At 38.7% G+C, this 20036-nt stretch overlaps 1 protein-coding gene across 2 annotated transcripts in view; it reads right to left on the bottom strand.

Annotated features, from left to right (window-relative positions):
• Positions 1–4326: 4326 nt before the first annotated feature.
• The window catches only part of LOC141768984 (dual specificity testis-specific protein kinase 1), a 30782-nt gene continuing 15072 nt past the window's right edge, over positions 4327–20036 (bottom strand). For both annotated transcript variants that reach the window (XM_074637570.1, XM_074637571.1), the window contains 8 exons: positions 17597–17790; positions 16950–17071; positions 13738–13786; positions 13246–13395; positions 8908–9090; positions 8397–8480; positions 7704–7790; positions 4327–6242 (listed from right to left, as the gene is read on the bottom strand). In XM_074637570.1, coding sequence (XP_074493671.1) covers positions 6138–6242; positions 7704–7790; positions 8397–8480; positions 8908–9090; positions 13246–13395; positions 13738–13786; positions 16950–17071; positions 17597–17790 — 974 coding nt within the window. In that variant the 3' untranslated portion in view covers positions 4327–6137. The remainder of the gene's footprint in view (positions 6243–7703; positions 7791–8396; positions 8481–8907; positions 9091–13245; positions 13396–13737; positions 13787–16949; positions 17072–17596; positions 17791–20036) is intronic.

Here is a 20036-nt window from a genome sequence, read left to right as displayed (position 1 = left end):
GGGAAACCTGCCGTTTTGCTAAAGGGCAGAAAGACCGGCTGTTGTAGCTCTGAACAAACTGTGCTCTTTGAAAGGTAAGGTGCTCTACAAAATGCCGTTCTCCTCATTAAAGACAAAAACTGACCGGATATATAAAGAGTCTCTGTATGCATGGGACACTTGGCTTTAACAAGGCACTGAGAGGGGCTTCACTACTCAGAAGAACTATCTGACATCTTCACCATGTTTTTATTTGTACCCCAGTTTGACAGATCTGCATTATGTAACATTAAAACACCATTAGACCAGAGAGGTCATTTACAGTATGTGTTGTCAGCATTAAGATCATGTACTGTACTGCCAACACTTTTATTGCACTGACATTTTGGTCCCAGTAGCCACACCAAATCAAGCTGTGGAACGAGTGGCAGAGCGAGACTTGGTTGAGCAAACACTTCCACTCTGTGGACAGTCAGTGTAATGTCTGAGCTCAGAGTACAGTATTGCTTTAGAGTAGTGAACTTTAACCTCCTAGGTATTGGTTTCCCCCTTTTCCTCCTCAGAAGCTTAATAATTAAATAGTAAAATCATCTTATTCCACACTGTCTGACAGTATCATATATTCTGTATTGTTGGTGAGATGGCTGTAAGAGGTAATATCACAGAGCAGCAATTTTAAATACAAACAGTAGTCAAAAAATTTAATATTTAGACCTTACAAACAAGACATATAAAGTCAGGTATAAAATAAGCAACAACCTGCTGTTTTAAGAATAGAAGGTGACATCCCAGTCTCCCGATTAAGATCATGTTTTCCTTGTTTCCAGTTTTAGTTATTATTTCCTGTTTTATTTTGGTATTCTCACCTTTGTCTCTCATTTCAGATCCTTCACTTCCTGTCCCTGTCCCTGTACTTTTGGGATACTTTTGTCTGTTTTGTACTGATTACCTCTGTACGAACCTTTTTGCAAGTAAAGACATTTTATTATTCCTGCCTTGCATTTGAGTCCCGCTTCTGAGTCCTGCTTCTGAGTCCTTGTCTGTTGGCCCAGTGGGAAAGTGAAAATTTGAAAAGCCAATGACTGCTGGGGAGGAAAACCTCCACCCTGAAGGAGGCAAATGGAACTATTTACTGTAAGGATTGCAGGGAGTCTAATAAGATAGATTGCCTTTTCTGTGCAGATCATTCTTAATACATAATCACAAACCATTAGACTGTTTTCCCCAGGTGGTAGGTTATAAAGCTGAACTCAACAATCTTTGTCAAAAAGAGGGGTAGATTTAGATCCGTAGCTCCACGAGAGGGAGATTGAACCGTTTTACCCGTTGATGGGTTGAGATGAAATATTGTATGTAGTGTATTTTGAAAAGTTTGATGTAACATTGTGTGTTTTATAATCATGGTAACTTATATTTCTCTTGTAAATTTCTGTAACCACTAAAGGCAATTATTGTATTTTGTAAAAACTACTCTAAAGAGGTGATGTAATCTCAGTTTTTCTACTTTTACAAATACAATCTCTCACACTATGCAGATGATTACATGTAGAGAATACAGTATTTTGTCAAAAGTTTAAACTTTTGTATAAGCTGTGTGCACCACAGTCACTACATTCTCAACAGTAATGCACCCAAAATGATTTTTCTTCGTAAATCTGGACAACAACAAGCTCCACTGACTCATCCCCACTATCTGAAAGCAGTCAGCAGAGTGGAAAATCGGGTCCTGAAGGGCCCATCTCACCCACCTCCACTATTCCTGCAAGGTTTCCTCACAGGTCACAGATTCTCAGAGGCTAAAAGGAACTGTTTTAAGAACATTTTTATACCCGCTGCAAAAGTTCAGCTCATGCTTCACATCATATACAGTACAGTAGGACCTGCACTTCACTCTACTAGAAATACTACTGGACCCTGATTTAAAAGGCACTTTACTAATTGTATCTGCACTCTGTGCACTGTACTGTGATGATGACATGCTTTTATTTCCTGGTTTTTGAAGTTATTGAGGCCAAGGGCGACTTTCCACCCTTAAATGAGTGGACAGTAAAGTTGGACTATAAATCTGAATTAATTGAATTAAAGCAATGAACTTGCAACGTTTTTGGAAGGACTTTTGGAGGCAAAATAATGCCAAAGTAGTCAGACTACATTACAAAGCCAGTGATCCAGTGGTTTTATGGTAATATATGGTCCTAATACATTATGTGCGATAGCTCCCGTTTGAAACCGTCCTCTCTTCTTGCCCTGTCTGACCTGACACAGCCTATCATCCTCCACATCAGACAAAACACACACAAAAACAGATCAGTGTCTGCATAATTCATCCTCATCAAGCCTATTCTTTATATTCTAAATCTGTGGGAGAGGTGGAGGGCAGAGGGAGCCTGAAAGGAGCCACTAAATGTTTCATGATCTTTTGATGTCCCTTTATGTCAGGTAGGAACTAAAAACAAGCACGGCAGCCGACGTGTGACTGTGTGTGTGTGTTGGGAGGCGGGGCTGAACAGTCTTGAGAGGAAGGGGAAAGCCTGGTGTTTCATAACGGCTCAAAGAGATTAATTGGAAATGTTTCTATTCTATTTCCACACTGATTATGCTGAAAAGCTTTGCTTCAAAGACACATAATTAACATGGTCAAAAGCTACTAGGAAGGTCAGCAGAAATATACACCTTTGCACGTGCATCACACACACGCCTGCGTGGCATGTGACAATACCAACCCTGTCTCCTACAAAATTACGTTCCAATACAACTAAACTGCATTCTCAATTACATTTTGAACACAGACTGTATAAAAGAAGTGGACGTAGTCACTACGACGTCAATCCATTGGTTTGTGGACTGCCATTTTGAAGCCTCGAGTTCAGCATTTTGGCTTTCGGCCGTCGCCATTTTCGGTCTATGATTACAAAACCATATTTGTGATACGTCAAAAACATATGTAATCTGGGGGAAAATATGTTTCCCTTACAACGTAATTGACAATGCAGTTTTGTTGTATGGGAACATAATATTTAGGAGACCAGGACAATAGGATACAGTGTGTATTGTTTAGATAGTGAGCTACTTTAAAAATACAACTACCCTGGTGACTCATTGTCTGTTGAAGTGTTGTAAGGGTGTAGTCTAAAACCACAAAAGGAAATGTATTAACAAAGAAAGAATCTATATTCACTTTTGGCTTTATGGTTGTAAGGTCACAACTTCACCTCTGCCCTGAAGCAGTACCTTGCCTGCTAAAGGTGGATATTCAAATTGATCTTTTGTTCTTATTTTCGAATATGATCTTTTTATATTTCCATAAGAAAGATTACTTCATGCTGGTGGTGTGCTGAGGATAGGCTCTATAAAATGTTTATAGTTTCTGTAAGTATCTGACAATAGTGGCATACAGTGACAGATCCTCATGGATATTTGAAGGATTTTAATTTGTCTTTTTTCAAGGCGTGATTAGGGTTGACCTATCAATAAATGGGGTGGTGTTTTAAACAAGCAGATATATAAGGAAATACTACTTTGATTTTGAATATCCTGTCTCTGATAAACAAGACTTGGTCAAAACCAAGTATATGGCTAGATGTTGAACAAAAAGTCATAAAAAAGTCATAGTATAGTATGTCAAAAAAAAAAAACACAGCATAGTACGTCATTAAAATGTCCTCTTAAACTATGCCATAAAAATGTCACAGTAAAGTAAATCATAAAAAAGTCATAGTATAGTATGTCGAAAAAAGTGATGAAAAAGTCATTGTATAGTATGTGTCAAAAAAATCATAGTATTGTATTTTGAAAAGTGATAAAAAAAAGTCATAGTATAGTATGTCGAAAAAACTGATAAACAAAAAGGCATATTATAGTATGTTGAAAAAAGTCATAATATAGTATGCCGGAAAAAATTATTAAAAAGTCATAGTATAGTGTGTTGACAAAAAGTCATAGTATAGTATGTTGAAAAAAGTCATAGGCTGGTATGTCAAACAAAAGTGATAAAAAAAAGTCATTGTATAGTATGTTGAAAAAAAGTTATAGCATAGTATGTCGAAGAAAGTGATAAATAAAAGTCATGGTATACTATGTCGAAAAAATCGAAAAAAAGTCATAGTACAGTATGTTTCGGAAAAAAATCATAGTATTGTATTCGAAAAGTGATAAAAAAACATCACAGTATAGTATGTCGAAAAAAGTCATAATATAGTATGTCGGAAAAAGTGATTAAAAAGTTATTGTATAGTATGTTGAAAAAAAGTGTAGGATCGCTAGGGTCCCTGTAGTTTTATCAACAGCTATATTATTGACGGGAGTTAGGTGAATGAAGAAAGTCTCACAATAAACAACACACAGGTATTTATATCAAATGGGACTGAAACTTTATTTTTTTAAAGGAGATCAAATGAAAATTCTTCCATTAGTTTTACATGATGGAATGTGAAAAGTGAAACAAAATCTAAATGCAGATGAATATTTATACAGTCACTCTGAGCAGATGATCTACCTTGAATGGAGAAAACTCGCTGCCTAAATGGTAAATTAAAGGAGCAGTGTGTAGGATATGGCGGCATCTAGCAGTGAGGTTGCAGATTGCAACCAGCAGAAACTTCTCCCGTTTGCCAAGCGTGTAGGAGAAAAAAATGTGAGACCGTAAATGGCCCTCTCTAGAGCCAGTGTTTGGTTTTTCCGTTCTGGACAACTGTATAAACATGGTGGACTCCGTGAAGAGAACACGCTCCCTATGTAGATATAAACGGCTCATTCTAAGGTAACAAAAACACAACGATTCTTATTATCAGTTGATTATACACTAAAGAAAACATACTTATTAATATTATATTCCATTTCTGCCAATAGATACCCCTAACTGTTACACACTGGTCCTTTATTTTACAGATTATTTGTATTTCTTCTCATTTGTGAGTCCGTCTCCCAATTCAGTTTTATTTCTGTATGTAAAAGCCTGCTGGGATTTCTGTGTTTTACCTATATTTCATTGTTGTCTTTTATATTTGTTCACTATTGTATCATATTTATGTGCGTATGTGCAAGAAAACTAAACCTGTATCTCTGAACTTTGAGAACCAACTAAAAAGTTGGAATCAATTTAATGGAATAAAAACCAAATGTGCCTTTTGTGAAAGTTAATTTTGTATTGCAGCTGTCTGAAAAATCACTGAGATACACACAAACCGGAAAGTAGTAAATACTGGTAAACTTGGAGGAAAGGTGGACCCTTCAATCCTCCAAAAAGGTGGCAGAATTAAAAAAAAGTTGTGAGCAAAAGAATATTTACAAGCACATGTTCAGTTCAAAGTAACAATGACAAAATATGAAAAAGTGAAAAAAAGAGACGTGGATATTAAATTGTGCATATCGCTATTGAAAACAACCACTTTTTGTGATTTCATTGTTGAGAAATGTACGGTTCCTCTGAGCAAAATCCACAGAATAACTCAAAAACGCAGTCATTATGCTGAATAAAGGCCTGAAGGATTTTTTTTCTTTGTTCCTGAAAAGCTGAAATGTGTAGATTTTTTAACCTGAAAACACAGAGCAAATTTGACGTTGGCATGTTTGAGTTTACTGTCAACTTGTGTTTCTGTTCAACTCCAAAGTCTACAAGACAACAAATCTCTTCAGCTCCTGATTTGTAAGTCACCTATTTGTTGTGTCCCATCTTATACGAAGTGATGTGTTTGTTTCAGTGTAGAGGAGACCGGACGGGCGAGCAGATAGAAGAGGCAGAAAACACATCAACAGACTTGATCATCTGTGTTGTTGGTTACAAACAAACCACTCACACAGAACAGAAGGAACCGAGAAAGATAAGGATGGAGGATAAGACCTTTTTGGTCGAGTAAGACGGGCTGCAAAAAAACTGACTATACTGTACATTCCATCCTACTAGTCAGACTACTATTCATCTGTACAAAAACTGTGTCAAAGCAAAGTGTCCATGAGAAGACAGGAGAGTTTCCACCACCCTCCAAAAAACACATCTATTATATCTGCAACACCTCAGTTAAGACAAGTTCAGCCATGGTCGGGTGTTATGCAGTGGAGGAGAGAGATGCCACAGAGGGCTCAGGGTCAGTCCAGCTTCCTGTCCAGACACTGAGCAAATACTCCAAGACGCTCTAGGTGGGGTTCCCAGACGGTGCGACTCAGCTCGTGGTCACATCAGATTTCGGTGGCGGCTCCAGACTCTCGGCGACTTCTCCTAACTCATCCAGCAACTCTGTGAACGCTGGCCGTCTGAAGGACTCCACCTTAGATGAGGAGGAGAGGAAAGTGGCTCTGTGAGAGACTTCTGGGAGTCTGGCTCATTGATCAGTATTTACCCCGGTATCACTCAGTGGTGGCAGAAGGATTCTGATTCATTACTTAAAGTTACTGTGAGGAACTTTTAACTGGTTATGAAACAGTTTTAATTTCATACTCATGCCTCTATATGACCTATATAAGTACACCAGACCATCAGCGAGAAGATTGACTATTTCTGTATAGTTATTCTAAATGCTTGTCATCAGTGCCACTGGGTCGGATTCCACGTGAAATCAGACGAAATCTGCGTAAGGAGGAGGTCAGGGTGGACGGATGGGTGAAACAAACATCGGACTTTCAACCAGGAGACTGCTGTTTGTGTCCCGTGTGAAACCAAAAGTTGTTGCATAACTTACGGTCACTGTACAGTCATTTTATGACTGTCGATTAAATCGACTATGTCAATTAAAATAGTTAATCACCAGTAATCGCACATTTGTTATTTGTTCAAAATGTACCTTAAAGGGAGATTTGTCACGTATTTAATACTCTTATCAACATGAGAGTGGGCAAATATGCTGCTTTATGCAAATGTATGTATTTATTTCTTATTGGATTAATTTACAATCAATTAACAACACAAAACAGTGACAAATATTGTCCACTGTATTTAGCATAAAAAATATGCTCAAATCATAACATGGCAAACTGCAGCCCAACAGGCAACAACAGCTGTCAGTGTGTCAGTGTGCTGACTTGACTATGACTTGCCCCAAACTGCATGTGATTATCATAAAGTGGGCATGTCTGTAAAGGGGAGACTCGTGGGTACCCATAGAACCCATTTTCATTCACATATCTTGAGGTCAGAGGTCAAGGGACCCCTTTGAAAATGGCAATGCCAGTTTTTCCTCGCCAAAATTTGGTGGAGGTTTAGAGCGTTATTTAGCCTCCTTCACTACAAGCTAATATGGCATGGTTGGTACCAATGGATTCCTTATGTTTTTCTAGTTTCACATGATACCAGTAGCTACACTCTATCCTTAAAACTGAGCCCGCTACAGCCTAAAAATCGCAAGTTGCGTTAATGTGTTAAAAAAAATTAGGGTGTTAAAACAAATTTGTGTTAGCGCGTTATCGCGTTAACTTTCACGGCTCTAATATACATTTATACGTATATTGGTATCTTGCTTTAACCTTCATGGATCTCATTCTGTCTGCTCCTACTAAACTTGTGAGAACAACTCCAGCTAACACAGAGTAGGTACAGTAATTTACTTGTGATAACCCATCTAATAGCAACACGTGTTAAACTACCTGCTGATACATTATAACTTCATGTTTCGTCTTGTCTTTCAACATTAATACCAGTCTTATACCTTTTGATTGACATTGCATTGCATTGCATTGCAAAATTGTAACCTTGTTTTTTGTATGACTATAGTATTAATATGTTTTCTACCTACCATGCAGCATCTGGCTGCTAACTCCAGGAGACGCTGAGGACAGTCAGTCATCAGCTCCCTGAACGCATTCACATCCAGTCCATAGTCCTGAAATACATTAACATCAACAGTCAGTGCAGCACAAGCACACTGATCAAGTTCAACACATCCACGTGCTGGAACTGGAACAATGAACAAGCTTGGGATGAGTTGATAACGACGAAATATGCTGCTATTCACATACTGTTTGGAAGAGGAACACTAGTTTGTGTTGGCTCATACACGATACATAAGGTAGGGTTTGACTCATTAGTGTTTTTAGGTCAATACATAGAATTATAAACTGCTAATGCCTGATACTTTGTGTTCGTGTTATTATTTCAATGTTCTTAAATCAAGTAAAAATCAGTTTTTCATGCAATGGATTGACATTTTGGAGAATACATTTATTCTTGGCCGATCGATACCACTCTCATGTCTGTGTGTTAAGGTCTGTATGGAGCTGAAATTAGACCATTAGTCTAGCTTAGCCTAAAGACTGGAAACAGCTAGCATGCCTCTCTCCAAAGTTCAACAATACGCCTCCTAACGTCTCTAAAGCTCACTTATTAACACGTTGAATCTTGTTTGTTTAAGCTGTACACAAACAGAAATGTAAAAAAAACAGAATATTTGTGGTTGCATGGTGGAGTCGGGTTTCTAATGGAGTTCTACCTGTGACCTGGGTAGTATCTCCGGGTCGGCAGCGATCCTGGCCAGGATTTCACAGAGCACGATGCCGAAGGAGAAAACATCCACCTGGGACAAGTGAGATATGAGGCAATAATTGAGGTTGATACCAAACAAATCCCAACTTTTCACTATTTTCTGACATTTAATAAATCAAACGATTAACAGATTAATCGAGAAGATAATCAGTAGATTAACTGATAATGAAAATAATCATTAAATGCAGCCCCAATATTTATATATATTTTTTTAGACTTGTTACTTGCTTGCTTGACTCTATAAGAACAAGGTTGTAAATGTGTGTTATCTGAACTTACACTAGAAGAACATTTAATTCACTTTCTGTCCATCTCTTGTTGAACATGTGAAATGTTGCAGCAACCATGTGACTTCCGTGTTTCCAAAGTTTGCAACAAATGATGTCAATACAACATAAATATGTTCCCAGCTGGAGCAGGAGTGTGTGTAGTACAAACAGGACCTTTTTGTCTGTTACCTTGCGGTCGTACGGCTCTCCTCGGAGCATCTCAGGGGCCATCCAGAAGGCTGAGCCCACCAGTGACAGCTTCCTGCCGGGGTCTTTGACTGGCAGCTCCACCACCTCCACCACCTCCCTGGCCAGGCCGAAGTCAGTCACCAAGGCCTCCCGACCCCGAGACGTCACCCGGATCAGACAGTTCTGCACAAACACAAACAAGAAAACAATGAGACAGGTTAATACAACTGCAGTGTTGTATTTTGCCAGCAGAGGGCAGTGTAAGGTTGATATCTGAAAAAAAGCAGGCAGTATCAACAGTTCCTTTTGTCCACGTTGTCTTTAATATTTAAGCCTTGATCTTCCATACATTAAGCATGTGTTCCCTGGAAAGTGAACATCCAGCTGCTCTCCACTTATCAACACACTCAATAGGATCTGTTGTCAGCACCTTTCCAGTACACTAATTCACCCGGACCCCATGTAAAGAGACTCAGTGTGGCTGCCTGTGTGCTGCTGTACACGGTACAGCCTCCATCACACTGACTGGCATGCGGTTATCAGATTTGTTATAAAAAGTTCATAATCTCTGCCTGAAAAAGACGAAACACGGTTCGTTGATTTTACAGGCGGAGAGCTGGAGGTGTGATGAGAGGCAGACAGTGGGAGAGCTGTGATTGCATAACGACAGTGGGCGGCCGAAGTGTTTGTATGAGCGTAATGTGTATATGTGGGTTGTCAATGCATGTGTATCACTGTATGTATAGAAAGGGGTGTGAAAATAAATGTGTCCGATAGAAAGTGAAATTTGTTTGTTTGCATGTACATAAATGGGCTGTATAGTGACGTCAGCATCTGGCTCCCATTGCACCGGAGGCCTTTTCCATCCAGTAGCCTGTCATTACGAGGCTCTCCTGGGAAAAACTTCAGTCCCACACTTCAACTCTAAATTTAGCCCCCGGCCCTCTCTGCCAAGGAAAGCAACAGTTTGGGGAAACAAAAATGGAAAGCGTTAGCAGATACAGAGAGAAAGGCGCTAATTATAAAGGGGCCCTCGACTTTTTCCAGGAGCTTAAACTTTGATTCAAGTTAACTTGCAGAGTTACCGAGGCGTATTCACAATGACTGCATTGGTTCAGGGGGCTTTGGAATTTAATTTGCACATGTCCAGCCACTTAACTGGAATTGATTTCAAAGTTTAGGCTGGGATAAATCTGCCTTGGTCTTTTCAAAGAATTCTATTACTGTAGGTGGGTGTGCGCCCATCATTTGATTGATAACGTTAAATGTTGGTGCACATATTATCGGTAAAGGGAATGATATAACTGTTAAACATCCTTGCCAAACTTGAGGTATCAGAGGAGCAACAAGCCAAAAACATTGTAAGCCACTAAAATGTATTTTATCCACACAGCAGACATATTTAATGTATGTTCATATTCAGGGCAGGAAATGATACCTTCGGGATGGGCCAGCAGGAAATAAGTGCAAAAAATGCTCTTTTGACAAAAATAAATAGCTAGCAGTCATAGATTTCCTGATGTTGAGGGGTAACTTTGGTATTTTTCAACCTGGACCATATTTTCCCATGTTTTTGTGTCCAAGTGACTAATAAGGTCAACACCTTTTGAAATTGGTCCAGTATTGAGGGAGAAAGCTGTAATGTAATCCTTTGGGGCAACCTACCGTCTAGTTTACATCCACTAAAAGTGCTAGTTTTTGCCACTGACAGGCTCAGATTGTTATTATATGTGTCTGACAACATTATAGAAAGTACCCTACAGAGAAATAAAAGCTTTTTCTTACCTTTCGCATGATCCGGTCTGTTTGTTATAGTGTCTAAGCAAGGCTCGCTCAAGGAGAAGTCTTGTTCTGAAATCTCGCTTCTGTCGAAATCAGCTAAATATTCAGCTACTGAAAACACCGAACATCTTTTAGATAACACTAAGCTACACTTTGTGTACACCAACCAAACAAACTCTGACAACACAGGTGTCTCGTGAACACTCCTCTCTCCAACCCTCACTCACGTTTCCACCGTTGTCCTTCCGGCAACAAGTCACATGACACAATAACAAACAGAAAGGTAAGAGGTAAGAAAAAGGTTTTATTTCTCTGTAGGGTCCTTTCCATAATGTTGTCAGAACAAGCGCTTTTAGTGAACGTACACCGATAGTGAAAAATTGCCAAGAAGGGTTACATTGAAGCCCGTTTAGTGGCTGCCGGTTACAGCGTTATCCCTCATTACTGGACCAATTCAAAAAAAAATTTGTCCCCATTAGTTATATTAGTCACTTAGACAGCAGCACATGAGAAAATAGGGGGCAGGTTGAAAAATATCAAAGTTACCCTTTAATTAAAGCTGCATTAATTGATTTTTTGAGAACCATGGCAACATCAGCATTTATTTGGAGTCGTGTTTCTGACCACCTGGCAAATATAAGTCCAATAATTACTCTCCTTTTAGCTCTGTTAGGAGAGTAAGCTCTAGTTTACACTCTGTCTGCTGTATGTGTGAATGCATTGTCTTGTTCTGGTCTTGTGTACATGTCATTTGTTCTCAGGTCTCTTCAGGCAGCTTCAACTGCAAATCAGGATAATTCATTCAGTGATTACCTTTCAACATGGACAAACATTATGGATGGATCTATCCAGTTTCTGTAGCCAGAGCGTGACGTAAATCAACTATGGCCTCCGTGTCAATAAAGTGAATTGGGAGGGAGCCAAATGAGTGGCCTCAGGGTGACGTGTGTGGTGAAAGGGCCCCCATTACCCAAAAGCTATGTGTGTAGCAACAGCACTTAGTTAGTAACTATCTATTAACATGACAATAGAGTGACTGTCACGTTGCCTCGGCTCTTTGCATTACTGACTGTTTCTTCTGTGAAGCCTGGCAACCAGGGGAGACAGACAGCACCTACACACACACATACACACACACATACACGCACACACACACACACACACACACACACACACACACACACACACACATTCACACACTGGCATACGAGCGTACCCACGCATGAGAATGTGGATGAGGATCTGTCACTGTCAGGATCAATCACTGCATGATTGTTAATCAGTAAGAAAACAGGAATGTGTTAGTCAGTTAAATGTGTTGTACTGTTATGTACTGTAATGAAAAAATTAGAAAAATAGAGTATAGATAAAGAAGGAGTCTTTAAGAGAAATCAGTAAGTAAGACCCAGATTTGACTCCAATTCAAGTTGACAATGCTTTGAAAAAAATGGCTCAAAAAAATTTAAAGATATTATATGAATTAATTTAAATTAATTAAATTATTTCCTGATGAACAAGCTAAGAAAAACTTTGAAGATCTACTATGAATACGCTTAACTTATTAACATATAAGTTAAGGATGAGATATGTAGAACAACATACATAAGCAGGAAAATAGGAAATAGGAAAATACAGATGAGCTATTTCATGACACTGATAAATTATTAGTGACATCAAAATGTTGGAAAGAATTAGAGAGGAGAGTTATTAAAGTGGCTATAATCAACATTTTTATAATACCAATGGCCCTGGCCTCCGATTAGAGGGCGATAACGTGACATAGATACGTCCGTACCAGTCAACTCTATGTCAGCATTGGCCTTGCAAGATTAGGGCTGATTCAAAACAGTAGATGGCATGTTGAGCTAGTTTTAACCCATGAAATGCAGATTTTTATAAATTTGGTAAAACAAAATGTCAATATTAACACTAGCATTGATGTGTTTCATCACAGTACAGTCATATCATGTAGTTTATAGCTCAAAAAACACGTTTAAGTAAGCAGCACCTCATTAATGTTGTGTTCACAACTGCTAATAATATGTTGCAATTGTTCTTCATGTTTTCCTATTGTCCTTATTATTTTTTTTTACTACACATATAAATTATTTTCAAATTGAAATTGAAATTTAATTGTTTATTTGTTTTTTTCCATTTCATTTGTATTGATTCATTTAATTTAATTTTTATTGATTCATTTTATTTAATTTTTATTGTCGGCCCCTTAACCTCGAGGCCACTAGGGGGCTCCGTGCTTTGGCCTTTTCAGGTTACAGATCAGTTCTAGGGTCAAGTAGGCTCGATGGTGCACTTCCTGGAATTTCAGCACTGAGAAGTTCTTTATTCTCAAGTTCTCGATCCGTCACCAGCCGTCTTATATTGTGGCTGTTGAGCTATGGCGTACAAGGATCAACTACAGTGCATCCCCTGTGAGGTCTCAGTGGTGGTAGTTGTGATGGCAGCTGACAGGGGATGAGGTGAAACTTTAATGATCCCTGTGGGGACACTGGACTGTTGCAGCAGCTAAGTAACAGGACAGAGACTTGAGGGTCTTACCTTCGAGTTCAGGTCTCTGTGGTAAATGTTCTTGTAGTGCAGGTAGATCATCCCTCTGCTTATATCACAGGCCAGGTCCACCTTCTCTCTCCAGCACAGGGGAACATCTTTCCTGGCCAGAAGCTCCTCCAGACAGCCACCATTCACATACTGAAACAGCCAACATACACCAGGTTACAAACAGTGTTAGGATGATGAAAACATTTATCTAGCTTGAGCAGTAAAATTGTAAAAATGAATGTGCTGAATTTCATAGACTGGTGGAAAATACTTAAATGTTAGATTATGTGAACGTGACATTACTCTGAAGTAATGAACCCAGGTCTGGTTACAGAATAAATACCTGACTCACTTACCGTTTCTTTATCCCTATCAACTCATATCAGTGTAATCTGTTGTGTTTTTCCACGCTCAGAACAGAGCCAGCCTGTGGACATGCACAGCAAAGATGACTCACAAGGTGCAAAAAGAAAAAGAAGGTGTAGGACTCACCTCTAAGATTGGATAAAGTTTGTCTTCTTTGACACAGATTCCCAGATATCTAGAATAAGAGGAAATGTGTTTATTACTTAATATTCCTTATGAGTTTCTCGAGGCAGTCTAGTATATATTATGTTAGCATGATAACAAACTAAGATGGTGAGCATAGTAAATATTATACTTGTTTAGTATCAGCATGTTAGCATTTAGTTCAAAGCCCTGCTGCGTACAGCTTCACAGAGCTGCTAGCATGGCAGTAGAATCCTAGTCTAGGTTACTTTTTCTCCTGAAATCACTTTAAACAGTGACTAGAGATCTACAGCTGTAAGGGTGTCGGACACCTAAAAACACGGATACAAAAGTACACTCTTTTTACAAATTAGAGGCAATTCAATTAGCCAAAGAAACTTCAGCGGAGAGTCACCATGTCTTAAACATTAAAGGATAAGGTGAAAGGAATAATTCACCCCCAAGATGATCATTTGTATGTCAATTACTCAGCCCCCATGTTACCTTGAATTCGTGAAGAAACTTTTGTTTTCTCTCATGGAGAGTAAATGGAAGCCTTTTGCGTTTCGCGAAATGATATCAAAACATCCGTTTACAAACTCTCATGAAACTCGGGCTGTATAATCATCATATTCAGTCATATGCTCACTACCTCCCAAACACATGAATCTTCACTAAAACCTTAGGGCTCATGAAATAGTAAAAAGTTGTTTTGATACAGTTTTGCTGTTGTTTAACGCCCACCCCCCCATTTACTTCAATTCATCAAGGATTTACTTTAACAAAGTTTTCTTCAAGAATTTAAGGTAGCACAGGGTGAGTAATTGAATAATTAATTAATTAATTGATTGATTGATTTAAAAAAAAAATCATTTTGGGATTGAAGTATTCCTTTAATGATATTTTCCATATTGTCAACAAATCCCATAAAAAGACCAAAACCGACAGTTTGTTCGTCTCTTTCATATTTTCTGACTTCCCTAGCTTCTCTGTGGCTCTCAGCCCCATTCAGGCCATTCATTTCTAAGACTTTAATCTTTATAAAATTCCAGAAAACATCTGGTCACTGTAGTTATTATCAAACGTTACTCAAACACGAGGACATAGTGCATTTATTGGGGACTACTTTCAGCAGCGGACTAATCCACATTTGGTGCTCTAGTCAATATTAGTGGCAGCAGGACGGTGTACTGTGCGTGGGATTGAGTCTAAATAAACTACAGTGTGTGTGTGTTCATGGTGATGAAGGAACATGTCGCCCAGTGCAACAGCGTGGATCACTGATGTGTTTTTAACACTAATATAGAGCTCTATGTTACAGAGGAAGAAAAGATATCAGGATACACAGATAATACTTGTTATCATTTGGATTTTTATGGAAATTCTTGACAATAAGAAAACTATAGAATATCACCAGATATATCCTTTAAGCTAATATGATTTGAAATTTGCCTTTGGTTTCACCATAAGAAAATACAACAAGCAGATTTAAGAAAACCTAAAAACACACCTGATCACGGTTTATGATCAAAACTCATATTTAAAAAGAACAATTTAGCGACGATATTGCGTCAGGTCCTGGGAACAATGTGCACACACTTTGTGTTTGGTTTCAGCAAACACAGTGTGAGCAGTGTGGACATCACAGCCTGCTGTATAGCGCTGTAAGCAGTGACCTCAGCAGATAAGCTGCACCCTGATAACCTTACCGCTGTGACCTTGCTAAATGGCTAAAATAAGATTGCTTTGGCAAACATCACACCTTATGTAACTGCTGTAGATGACGGGGCCGGTGTTAAACAGCACCAAGGTCTCATTACATCTGTCTGGACTGCAGCTGCAACAAGGCTGTGCTTCAGTCATGTTACAGCTACCAAACTAACTACAGTCAGCAACATTGTACCCGCAACTATTTGCTACCGCTTTCTATTAAGTAATAATTTCTTAATGAAGTTTTTAATTATTTTTAAAGCTGCTCTAATCAATATTTTTATAAAAACAAAGGATCAAATGACTACATGACACGTGAAAGGGTGAATCATAGTGATGAACTCTCTCTGAAGCTCCCATCAAAGCATTTTTTCTGCTCGTTGTTTTATTTTGTCACAACATTCAACACTCAAGAGTTAATGGAGAGACCAAAAACACAGAGCTAAAAGAGAGAGAGAACATATATTGCAAACACAATTCCAAACTACTGCTAATGTTGCTCTGTCCCTGCTGGATGTTTAAATACAAAACATGTTTGCTAAATTAACTTTATAAGGTGATAATAATGTTGTTTTTCCAACTTTTTCCGTTGCCCAGTAGGCAAATAAATCAATAAATGCCGCTTTAATGACATTACTGAGTAGCTTTATATATGTATAAGGCCATATGACTCTATGTACAAGACCTTAAAGAACCATATCCATGTTTTTTTTAACTCCTTAATAACTACAAATCATGTATGTTTTATGCTTTTGCTGTCCACTGTATATTCTGTGATATGGGCAGACTGGTTTCTATTCCGTTCCATGTCACATGAAAATCAAATGCCTCTTGAAACATGCTTGAGTTGTACAATCCATCGCAGTGACTTTGTCAAAGTCATAGTTGAGGAGTACAGCAGTGAAGACTTCAAGTCAATCTGCAATTAATCACCGTGCACGCTGATTTTTGACAAAAATCCACATGGTCTTAATATGATGGATTAACTGGAGGAAGGTTTAGGAGTCTGCTAATACAAATATATAAATATAAAAATACATCTGAAAGTATAAATCGCGTTTGCTGTACTAGAAAGTATATCTAATTTGACTAAATAGGCTAAAACCTGAAAAGCACTGGGATGTCCCTTACAGAGATTTAGAAATGGCCGTAAAGCAGATTTAAATCTTTGCAATGTGTGTTCTTTCACTGATGTATCAACATAATAGCATCAACCATAGAATAACTATTTAGTATAGTATAAGTAAGTAAAGATGTTTAAAAGGTATTGCCATTATACGCTGTAACTATGGTAGTCAAAAAATACTGCTACAAAACTACAGACTGTGGAGTGGAAAAAGAGTGAGAGTGTGATGTGTGATGATGTGTGGGCGGGTGTAGAGCCTGTAGAGACAGAGAAGAGAGACTGAAAGGGAAATCCTTTTTTGCTTTAGTAGAATTGAACCCGTTGGACAAAGCATAAAAAGGCCTCAGTAAGAAGAGGGACATGATGAGTGAACTGTTACCTGACGATGTTGGGGTGGGAGAGTTTCTGCAGCAGGCTGATCTCTCGTACGATGCTGTCTTGGTCCACGTCGTTTTTGTAGATCTTCACCACCGTTACCTTCCGACTGGTGCTGTGCATCACCTGAAGGGACATTGGTGTCCGTTAGCAGCAGAGACAGCGGAAGTGGAAGCAGTAATAGCACGAGAGTTGTAGCAGCAGTGATGGGGAGGCTATGGTGGATTTACAGTGGAGACAGTGTGACAACAGAAAAGTGTATTCAGGAAATCAGGAACCAATTTGTGTTTTCTTTGTTGGTTCAATTTGAACACCAGTCTAAATTAAGAGAGCAATCTCAATCTCATTCAATCCGACCTCGGCCCAATCTCTCGTCCATCCTATGGCCTCTTTCTAGCTCTTTTCATAAGGGACAAAGCCTAAATGTATGACAACCCTGTAGCTCCACTCCAGCTCTGGTGTCACATTAGGAGTTATGTAAGGTCTCAGCTGAGGATGAGTATTGCGCCCCTATTGGTCTCCAAAGCTGGTGGGCAAATCACGGAATGGCAAGAATGTCCCAATTAGTGGCTGGAACAAAGCAAGCTTTGATTGGAAACTCAACACGGAGGCCGGCAACATGGCAAAACAGGGAGAGGGCGGAGGGAATACCTTATAGACTTTGGAGAAGAAGCCACTCCCAATCAGCTCAGCGGTAAAGTTTTCCCAGAATTCCAGTTTGCGGACGGCAGTGCGGAGCTTCTGCCAGCGGTCCACATTGTAGTACTTGTCTGCAGATTCACCGTACAGGGTGGGGCTGGTGGGCTCCGGGGACACGTCCACGTCACACATCCTGGAGACGTCCGCTGGGAAAGTAGAGACACATAGACACAGGTTAGGATGAAGATGCAAAAAAGGTGAAATTCTTTGAGCCGGAATTATTCAGTTAGTTCAAAGAGTGGTGCAGGAATCAGTCCTAAAACCCGGAAATGAGTTCGAATTTAGGCACTTCCTGATCCCCTCGTCTGGAAGTTTTTTGAATGGGTTTTTAGTTAGATGCCTGAAATAAGTTCTGTAGTTAACACAAGCTGAAGAGATTCTAACATTTTGTTGTATGACATAAAATACGTCAGTAAATATCCCACTTGAGAATTTTGAAGCTTTTACATGTCTTAAAAAAGGCTGTTGCAAACAAGTGGCTAAATGTGACTACAAAACGTCATCAAGCCGAACGCTAGTCCGCCTTTAGCTCAGTGGTGGTGATGTGAAGTCATGTGACCGTTGTGTAGTTTGTTTATAGTGTTCATTTGTGGAGATTATTTTACGGAACAAAACGTGTAAGTATCACAAACGTTTGTTTATCACTGAGCTTATTTTCCGCAATAATCCAAGACCCAATGGAAAAATCCCATTGGCTTTTTGTCGAGGGAACCAGTGTGATGCTGACTTCCTGGTTGGCCTACAGAAATATGTCATCACTGCACCACTATATTCTCGTGACGAAGAAAATTCAGGCTGTAGAAAAGAATCACTCAAGAAACCACAGGTGTGTTCACACCAAGCTCATTTCGACAAGTTGTTTCAAAATCATTCGGTACGGTTCGGTTCTACCAGATACACCTCCACTAGAAAAGAGAAAATGTGTTGTTTTTTTTGTAATTTGGTGAACAGACCTGAAATGGGGTGGATAATGACGTGCAACACTAACAGAAAAATGGCTCAAATTCAATCTGATGAAGCACTAACTGTACCAGAACACTATGTACTTATCGGACTGACTTTTATCCACTTTGAGTTTAAGCTCCTGCAGCTCATAATACTTACAAAACATACAGGCTCTTCAAGGTGGAAAACGTGCAACACACTATATTCATTTTTTTTTATATTCTACATCTACATTTATCTGTATTATAGGTATATATCAGCCCAACCATGTTTCAAATAATGTCATTGCACACTGCTGCTTAACTGATCACACCAACACAAAAGACTATGGCTATCGAAAGGACAATTTATGCATTTAACAGTATGAAAGCGACCCTGGATGAAAGAGAGGCTCACAAAAGGTCTAATTTCACTCTCCCACTTATGAGCTGCACTGATGAAGGTAGAGTACATCCACTTCACAGACTGAAACAAAGACGGTGAATAATGTGAGGCTTAAAATAGAGGCAGGACTGATGGATAACAAGACTGGTCACTGAACACAGACACTGGCCAGAGTGGTCAAGAGAGCTGTTTATCCTCAAGAGAAGGTATCATCTCATTCTGACAAGAGGATTAAACAAAACACATATTGTGCAGAACGACAGACTGATATTCAAGTATGTGTGTCTTCTATAGGGTCATAAGAGCTTGCATTCAATTATCTTTTTCTATTATTTGTACAACAATTCCTCATTATTTCTCTTCATAATTCATTATTTTTCACATAAATCTACAGCATGTTATTACTCTCACATACACACACACATATATATATGTATATATATATATATATATTAGGGCTGTCAATCGATTAAAAGATTTAATCAAATTAATCGCAAATTAATCACACATTTTCTATCTGCTCATAATGTACCTTAAAGGGAGATTTGTCAAGTATTTAATACTCTTATTAACACGGGAGTGGATAAATATGCTGCTTTATGCTAATTTCTGTATATATTTAATATTGGAAATCAATTAACAACACAAAACAATGACAGATATTGTCCAGAAACCCTCACAGGTACTGCATTTAGCATAAAAAATATGCTCAAATTATAACATGGCAAACTGCAGCCCAACAGCTGTCAGTGTGTCAGTGTGCTGACTTGACTATGTTCAATCACTAGGGCTGTCCTTACTGAATGTCATTTTTTTTTCATATTCAAAGCTTCTATTGAGGTTTTCCAATGAATCTTTGAATGTCTATCATCCTATTTTATGATGTCATCACTCTAAAAAATGGGAAAACTCAGATTTTGTGTTATTGTGGTGGTGGTAGCTAGACTTTCGAAAAGTAATGCACAGTAAATTGTGTATATCCCACGAAATTAATTTGTGTGTAATTCACATAATCATGAACCAGGAAATATAAAGAGCAGCGAACACTTCATAGAGAGGAGGT

This window comes from Sebastes fasciatus, chromosome 6, assembly GCF_043250625.1.
Source record: "Sebastes fasciatus isolate fSebFas1 chromosome 6, fSebFas1.pri, whole genome shotgun sequence".
Taxonomy (NCBI): domain Eukaryota; kingdom Metazoa; phylum Chordata; class Actinopteri; order Perciformes; family Sebastidae; genus Sebastes; species Sebastes fasciatus.
The sequence above is the reverse complement of the archived record's forward strand: the minus strand, read 5'-3'. Positions and strand labels throughout refer to the sequence as shown.